Source organism: Helianthus annuus, chromosome 13 (assembly GCF_002127325.2).
Source record: "Helianthus annuus cultivar XRQ/B chromosome 13, HanXRQr2.0-SUNRISE, whole genome shotgun sequence".
NCBI lineage: Eukaryota > Viridiplantae > Streptophyta > Magnoliopsida > Asterales > Asteraceae > Helianthus > Helianthus annuus.
In genome coordinates, this window is record NC_035445.2 from 102,590,109 (window position 1) to 102,599,172 (window position 9,064).

The window sequence follows — 9,064 nt, forward strand, 5'->3', positions numbered from 1 at the left end:
ACAATGTATATATAAAGTGTATAAAATCCAACCACGCAATATAATTGGTGTTCAAACATAAGTTATCAATTTTAAGTTGAACAGCGGAAGCATCATAAGTGAAACCAACACATAAGTTATAAGTTTAGCAAGTTTAACATGGCACACACTGTCCATGTCCCACCACGACTTCTCCCATTCCCATGCAAGCTCCATAGATACCTAACGACCTGCAAGGCATGTAACAAAGAGTCAACAACAAAGTTGAGCGAGTTCACAGTACGTGTTCGTTTTAAAGTAGTTTTTCAAGAACTAAGAGTTTGTTTGCAACTTTAGTAAATCAGCTTTCCTTGTTTTCCAAACCATAATCGGTAGGGGCTACCCCATGTTATAAACCACTAGACTAGTTATATAAATTGGCGTCCTTCCCAATCCGAGGACGGAGGTACATATTCTACCCAATCCGAGAATACGCAGGTTTAATATAGGCGTCCTTCCCAATCCGAGGACAGAGGTACGTATTCTTCCCAATCCGAGAATACGCAGGTTTAATATAGGCGTCCCTCCCAATCCGAGGACGGAGAAATGTAGTCTAGTAGTGGTGTGTGTACAGGTTTCGTCTTAGCTACTTAATCCCATTCCCAACCCACCGGGAATCCCATGCCTTAGGAGTGTGAACTCACCTTGGTTTGCTAGGCAGATACACGAAAAGGTTACTTAAGCTATAAATGGTCAACCACGTCCTAACATGGTTACCATACAAGTCAGGTCTAGGTTTAAGTAGTGCACAAAGGTTACACAATAAACTAACAGGTTTCGAACATGTAATGATCATGGCAAACACTTAAGATCACATTCATCACGTTAACAGACAAGTACACAATATATTCAAGCTTATGCGACTCAAATGATTGGGCTCGCACCAGTTTAATAGCCCAACAGTCTTGTGCGATTCAATAGATGAAGCCCAAAAAGGTAACCGGCCCAACCTGTTGTGCGTCCAGCACAATCTTGTGCGACTCACAACGGGTTGTGCAATCCCCTGCAAACCCGGCCCAACATGCAACCCAAACCTACACGGCCCAAACAATTTAACATATAATCAGCTTGTGTGATCCACTTAATCTTATGCGACTATGTTTTGGGCTTTAAGGCCTAATCAACATAATAAAGTCCAAACAGTGTGTGTGGCCCAAGACTTGTGCGATCCACACGTCTTGTGCGATCATGCAGTTCTGAGTTGTATCGTGAGCTTTAAACAGTTTCACCAAGCTTGTGCGACTGCCTTGTGTGACCAGTCCCTTGTGCGATCAAGGGTGGCTTTGTGCGATTAGTTGTCTAATCCCCTAATTTCATGCAATCGGTTTCAATCATTCAACAATTTCCTATTTTGCAATTTATCAATCAACAAAACTAACCGTTTCAAATCATGCATATCTCGATCAAATCAAGCAATCATCACCTAATTCATATAAACTCTAATTGACATCCAATCATGACAACAACCTATCATAATATTCAATCGGATTAAACACTAGGATTAACACATACAACCTATCCATATGATTCATCTGGGTTCAACACATCACAGCCGATTTACATACATTCGGTTCTAGATCATCTTAACACCATTCATTTATCAACCTTACCATGATCTAATCATACTACACATATGAGCCAAATAAACAAACACTAATTTCATTACAATCAATCACGAAGCATCCCTAAACCCTTATATAGAATCACATCGATCACAACATCATTCAACATACAACCAATAATAAGAACACTAACCGGTTAGAAGGTAGAACGAATGGGTGATCCGAATCACGAAAATCTTCGATGGGGAGGGGATGCTTGCCGTCGGCTTCGAGAGAGAAGGAAGAGAGAGTAAGGTTTGTGTTCGTTGTGTGATTTGCAAATAATGAGGAGTATACACTCTCCTCATGGGTTATACGTGTAAAGGGAGTGGGCCGAACCCATCATGGGCTGCCCTTGGTTCGGATACAAAAAGTGTGGCCCGAATGGGCTTGTGCGATCGGCCAAGTGTTGTGCGATCGAGCTCGTTTTGTGCTATCATATTACATACATACATGCATTACACATAATCACATAACATAACAACATAGCATTCCATTAATCATCAAAGTTCACCTAAACACGTAACGTTCACACAGGTTACATCAAAGTACAAAGAGAGGTTTGAAATACGAGTTGTCACCCTGTGTTAGGGCATCAATAATGTCAAAATAATACATGCACATACATACATATTAATCGTGATTAAGCTATAATTAGAAAGTGTGATTAGTGTTTTGAGAAACACACATATTAGAGATTTTAGGTGCTTGATTGTAATCGTTATTTGAAAATCATTATTTTGGGTTCTTTTATTGATTATTCTTGTTTGTTCATCTTAATATTCATCAAGTTCTTCATATTTCTTACATATTTTGGTTCAAACATCATGTAAATTGGTGTTTTGGATCCAAATCCTTATAGAACTCAATCATTAGCATCGTAGATCCGGGTTTGGGACTTATAATTTGGTATCAGAGCTTTCGTGCTCTTTGATTTTTCTAAAAATCGGTTTTATGAACAACTTTTAGAGAGAGAAAATGGGGTTTTAGACAGAGAAAGTAGATCTTATCCGAAAATTCTAAAACAAGTTGTTTTTCATTGATTACAAACTTTCTTACAACATATTTCTCATTTACAACTGATTTATGCATAAAAGATAGAAAGAAAATCGGATTATTTAAGTGTTTCTTTCCCACACAATGTGTGAGTTACGAAACTTATCATCGAAATTATTTACGAAATTCCTTAAGCAATACTAATAAAATATTGGAATTGGTTGCCTCGAAATCAAAACATGACAAGAATAGTCTTGTATTCCTTTTGCTTGCTGGAGCTTATGTCGTTTATACATGGTAAATCAACATAGAAAACGAATAATGGACGTTCCATGTGTTTTTGGGATCACCTGTTTCAGTTGGTAAATCACCCTATACGATAAGCTAATCGGATTCCTCGGTAATGATGCATGGTAGGTCAACCCTAGAACAAACAAAGTTGAGTGCCTTTGTAGGTCATCGTTAAGTTATTTGTTTGTAATATTTTTAAAAATGTAATATGTAATGTTGTTCATTTATAAGTTATAAGTGTAGTTAATGACTTGTCATGACTTAATATTAATTTATGTAGCCTTAACTAACTCACTAATGTCAAGGTCATGGGCGCAGCTTAGGCATAGCCCGAGGGGGCGCCCGCCCCCCTCCCCACGAACTTTTCGATGCGTAGTGTTATGAATAATACTTTCGTATAGAAATTTTTTAGGTATGGGGTTTTAGAAAATTTTTGGGGGGGGGGGGAGGGGAGGTGGAAGCTTCGCCAATGGTCAACGTCCAAAAAAGTACTTTTGTCCACATGGCATGTTCTTACACATGTAGTTCACACGTGGCATCTGAGTGTTTCCCCAATTTTGTCTTTGAGCGGCAAATTGAATACGTGGTTTTATTCTACGTTTCATCTTACACCACAATAATTCCCAAATCCCACACAATCTTCTCTCAAATCACCTCCAAATTATAAATGAGTTTTCATAATTAAGTAGGATTGGTATCAAAAACATGTCTGTTTCCTTTCACAAACCCTAAATTTTCACAAGACGACCTATCATCCAGTTTCGATCTCTCATCCGAACCAGGAAATTGAATTGGCTGACGCCGGAAATCGTGGCCGGAAAACATGGTGGTGCTTTGGGAACGCGGATTCGGCACTCACACACATGTTTCATTCATATTTCTCTCTCAATATCAGTTCTTGCTTGTGTAACCTCATGTGTCCCAGGTAATAGATTTCAAGTTTCTGTTAAATGTAGCAAGGGTTTTTGGTTTCTCAATCAAACACAATATTTTGTGTTGTCTCACTTTTGATTCGAGATTTCCCCAAACAAACATATCCTACCAGTAGCAATAACTACAATTCCGGCTTGCATTGTGGTATATGTCCGGCGAGTGGCAATACACGGCCTAGATGAGTTCGTGTTCAACCTCTCAGCCGTACTTCTAAGGTTGTTATTGGTTTTATGTTATTTGTTAATTTTTAGGGTTTAATTTGTGAAGATTGATAGGATTGGTGTTGTTAATGGATTACCTCTTAATTTGTACACATGAATGACAACTCTTAATTTGTTGGTATCTTATGAAAAAAAACCTTTATTGTATATGTAATTTGATACCATTTTTATGTGTTATATGAGAAACAACAGTTGGATATTTGATATCCATTGGCTTATAGCAAGGACGGAAACCTTATGAGTCCCTTAAACTGCATAATTCGTACTTTCAACTCTACTATTTTACTTGAATCACATTTTTGTTTTTTCAAGTCAATAAAGAGAAACCTTGGTGATATATTTAGGTGTTTCTATATGGAGGATTGAACTAACAAAGAATGGGGGTACATGCTCTTTTATCTCTTGAAGATACATTATTTCCTGTTTTATTCCTTAAAGTTCTTTCTTGAACATGGTTCTTATTTGTTGGTTCCTTAATGCCTCTTTAGAAGAATTTTAGAGCATCCAGTGAAGAGCAATGGTAATATGAATACCAACGGGGAAAAATAGAGCAATTGTAATAAGGTTTGTTATCTTTATGTTGTGACAAAAAGTTCAGTTTTAGAAGAATTTTAGAGCATCCAGTGAAGAGTTTTTTGAAAGGAGTTCGAGCGCGATTTGATTAATATATATGGGCTAATAATTGGGGCAAAATGATCTTATGTTTTGAATCACCAAGGAGATGGAGGAAACACAAACAAGCGGAGCTTCTAAATTTTAAAAGTTGCATACTGAGCATCAGGTCAGGGATTCAGGAGCACAGAGAGTGGCACAAGTTCTATGGTCAACTGGGAATCTCGATGAGCCGATTCCTAGCAGGTTCTATTCTATTTTACCGGTAAGTCATGCAAATCATCGTAACGTTATGGTTTATTGTAAAATAAAATGATTAACATATGTTTATATTTTGTAGGAAAGAAGACTTAAAGAGAAGTTTGACATGATTCCATCTCTTGAAGACCTTCATGCCTTCGAATTAAAAGGGTTTAAGCTCAGTGTAATTGTTGTTGACTTGCATAAAGATAAGAAAGTGTCAATGTTGCAGCAGCTGGCTTTGACTTTACCTAAAGGGTTGACTTTAAACCTAGCTGTAGTGATTAAGAAGATTGGCGAACTGGTGCGTTATGCTACCTTCTATCTATTATCCTCTTTTCAATGATTTTGCGGATTAACTGATTTATTATGATAAGATGTCATGATGTGTAGGTTTGTGATTTTTATAAACTCCCAAGAGGAATTAAGTTATGTGAAAGGGGCATGGGAAGAAATCTACAAAATGCATAATGAGGGTATTCAGATGTTGGGCCAAATAAAACACGGTTTTTGTCATCCCCTTGCTATTCTTTTCAAAGTTCCTGCAGATATGGTTGGCATCGACTGTAGGCTTATGGTGGTAAGTTTAACTGTTTGTTGGTCTAAGTCTCCATCTTTGCATAACTAAATTTGTTTATAGATTTTAATCTTTTTTTTTTCGTTCGGTCATTAGGGTTTACCCAAGGAAGGAGAGCTGGAGAGAACCGATTCACACAGACATGTAATATTTTCTCGAATCCGTAACATTAATTTACTTTACAACTTATTACCCGGTGAACCTAATGTCGCAAATGTGGCATGGGGATGCAACAAGAATGCACCAACCGAACAAAGCACCCCCACTTCAAGGTTATATCTCAGTCACACAAGGTTAGTGAGTGATTGAAATCTAATGCATAAACAAGGTTTTAAATGACTTCATCATTAAAAAGAAAGTTGACATGACTAATCCTCCATTATTTGCAATATGTATAGATTACAATTTAGTAGAGAAGTTTTTGTAGCTGTGAATGTACCAGAGGTATTTAGTTGCTCGAGTCATAATTCATAGATTAATTTTGCTTTATGATAGCCATGTAAAAGGAGAACTATTAGATGTTGCAAAATGGGTTACTTGACTTACTGATCAAAATGGTATTTTATAGGCATATTTTTTTATAAAAATAATCCTTAATATTTTTTAGGTTCCTGCGGTTGAGAGATTTCTAAAAAACCTACCATTGGACACAACAGAAGCTCAAGCAAGGGTCGTAGCCGTGGCAGATCCTCGGAGAAAAGTCGCATAACAAATATTTTTAGTTACATCATACTTGGTTGTCTCAATGCTGGTAAATTTCTTATCTTTTTTACACAAATATTGTTGGATGTATTATAAGACTTTTTGGAAAGGCCTAGAACAAAAATGATGAATTACATGGGCTTTAATGCCAGTAGATATTATATGTTTGTGTTAAGCCACCCGCGAAATTCGCGGGATCTTAGACTAGTAATTAAATAGATGAAAATAATTTGGGACACTTGGCACGTTGTGGTGTAACCTCAAAGTGATTTGTGCGGGAAATTATATTAAGTTATGTAGATGTGAGATCCCAATGTTATTCAGGTCAGATTTATCAAGTCTGGATACCCACCTTTTGTAATCGGATCTAATATAAATTGCAAGATCTCAATTATTTAGATCATAATCTCAATTCTTCATCGACACAACTCCGTTTCTCTCTCTCTAACCTAACTAAGTTTTTCCTGTTCTTCTTGATCTACTTGAACAATCTCACGAAATCGAAGTAAGTTTGTTGATCAATTATATTATATGTGAATGTTTTCGATTATGTAGCCTTTATCAAAATTGATTTTCATGATATTAACATCATTCTTCTTCTTCTATCTTTTTAGGTTCGAGCAATACAATTATAGGTATGTTATAGATTCGTGTTTTTTATACATTATATAGATTCAGAGTTATTGATGTTTGATTTTTGTTTTATTTTTTATTTAAATCAATACCATCGAATCCTTCATCATCTTCTTCCTTCTGCACTCACAATCATAGGTATGTTGTTTGTGTTTGATTTTATGTGTTCTTCCTTAATCCAAGTTACTAATGTCTTTGTTTTTATTTTTTATGTTGAAACCCTAAATCGGATGTAACAATCTTACGAATATTGTTCAATCGAAAAAACAGGTTTGTTCAATGTTGTTAAAGTTTGTTATGTTCTATCAATTTAATTATTTTTTTGTGTGTTTAAAATCATATATTTAGTTGTAGGTTTTTAAGTATCGGTTTTCTTCAGTTTATCTTTTGATTCAATGTTTGTATATATTTTATTTATATTTGTTTCTTTCAATGTCCAGTTTTTTTGTTTGCTAGTATGCATTCATTCATCTATCTTTATAATAATAACAATGTATATTTTTTAGATTGTTTAAATTTTCATTCATGGTTGCTTCCATCCATGTATTTTTAAAATAATTACAATATTTATGTTTTAGATCTTTCAAATTTGCAACCATGGTTTCGGTACCGGTACCGAAAACAGAGAAAAGTGATACCGATACCGGTACCGAAAAACGGGGAAAAGTGGTACCGGTAGCTGTACCGAATACACCGGTTCGGTACCGGTACTTACCGATGTTTTACCCGTAAATACCGGTACCGAAAAAAGGGGAAAATGGGAACCAGTACCAGTACTGAATATACCCGGTACCAAATGCTCATCCCTAACCATGGTTGTTAAAGATTAGTTTAAGTTTTAATTATATTTACAATTTTTCATTTTTTAGTTTTATTAGATTTTTAGATATATGTTTTGAAATACAATAAATATGCGGTTATTGTTGCTAAATGATTTACAATTATATTAAAGTGTTTTTGCATTTCAATTATTGTTTTTTAAAGTATGAAAATATTTTCAATTAGATATTATACACTAAATGCAATTTATTGACACTTCAATTACATTTTCATGATTTGTATTTAGTATTGTTAATAATTGATTATCATTATTATTATTATTATTATTATTATTATTATTATTATTATTATTATTGTATAATCATTTCTTAATTGTGGTGACAGATTTTCTGCAAATATGAATCCAAAGAAGATGAATCTCAGATTCTTTAAATTATCGATGATTCAGAATCATTTTACTTGATATGTTACATTATTCTTTTTTATATTGATTTTTATTAAACTTGATTATTCTTATAATATGTATAACCCAACATTTTAATATATTCTTAAAATAGTTTATTAACTATATTTAAATAAATAGATTTTCTAACTAATGAGATGTTTTAGGTTTTAGATTTTCAATGATTTTTTTTTTCAATGTTGTTATGTAATGTTTAGACAGATCCAAAAGTATTTGAAATTTATAAACCGGATTTTGTTAGTTCTACATGTGTAATGATTTATATTGAATAAATGTTAGTAATTCCTTTTTTTACTTATTTAATGCATTGTTTAAATAATTACCATATTCAGTTATGTATATTTTTGAAAAATTTGAAATTTATAAACCGGATTTTGTTAGTTCTACATGTGTAATGATTTATATTGAATAAATGTTAGTAATTCTTTTTTTTACTTATTTAATGCATTGTTTAAATAATTACCATATTCAGTTATGTATATTTTTGAAAAATTTGAAATTTGAAATATGTTTATTTATAGTCGATTCTAAATCAATTTCAACTATTCTTTAATTTGTAATTATCATCTATTAACTTCCTAATTTAACAACCTTATAACTTAAAATTATCTTACTTGTTTATTGTCCAATATAAAATATTTTATTATGGTGGTAATATAATTATGGAGCAAATTGAGACCAATTAAGTTTGTAGGATCGTTTGCACAACCAAAACGAGTCGTTCAGAAGAGTTCTAATCAATACGAGAAGCAGAAACAAACGTATCGACTTTGAATCAGTTTGATTTACACACAGAATCACTTTAATTGTCTTGTATATTGATTTGACACGATTACAGATCAAATGACAATTCAGCAGCACTTCGGCTCTGGAATCAGGAACTGTTACAAATAAAATGACAAGGCAGCTATATATAGGAGTGGCATTTCGCACGAGATGGACAAGATTCATTTCGTGCGAAATGGACAATGTTCATTTCGTGCGAAATGGTCCAACA

General features: G+C 34.0%; 1 protein-coding gene across 4 annotated transcripts; it reads left to right on the top strand.

Moving 5' to 3' along the window:
* Positions 1–3,462: 3,462 nt before the first annotated feature.
* Positions 3,463–7,842, top strand: LOC110903066. Of its 4 annotated transcripts, none has more exons than XR_004876757.1 (8): positions 3,463–4,054; positions 4,253–4,937; positions 5,013–5,216; positions 5,306–5,492; positions 5,586–5,633; positions 5,727–5,782; positions 5,888–5,933; positions 6,097–7,842. XR_004876757.1 is itself a non-coding variant. In XM_035981813.1 (6 exons), the coding sequence occupies exons 3-6, from the start codon at positions 5,376–5,378 to the stop codon at positions 6,196–6,198; spliced, it is 462 nt and encodes a 153-aa protein (XP_035837706.1). In that variant the 5' UTR covers positions 4,245–4,937; positions 5,013–5,216; positions 5,306–5,375; the 3' UTR covers positions 6,199–7,842. The 4 variants fall into 4 exon arrangements, 1 of the variants encoding a protein (XP_035837706.1); XR_004876758.1 differs by lacking the exon at positions 5,888–5,933 and having other exon boundaries at positions 3,463–3,831; positions 3,924–4,054; positions 6,097–7,836; XR_002571639.2 differs by lacking the exon at positions 5,888–5,933 and having other exon boundaries at positions 6,097–7,839.
* Positions 7,843–9,064: the final 1,222 nt, after the last annotated feature.

Bases quoted from the DNA above. Each gene is read 5' to 3' on its own strand.
- LOC110903066 (XM_035981813.1), top strand. From the start codon at position 5,376: ATGCATAATGAGGGTATTCAGATGTTGGGCCAAATAAAACACGGTTTT. The intron at 5,783-5,887 runs GTTAGTGAGTGA...CAATATGTATAG, and splicing joins TTATATCTCAGTCACACAAG to ATTACAATTTAGTAGAGAAG. The intron at 5,934-6,096 runs GTATTTAGTTGC...AATATTTTTTAG, and splicing joins TAGCTGTGAATGTACCAGAG to GTTCCTGCGGTTGAGAGATT.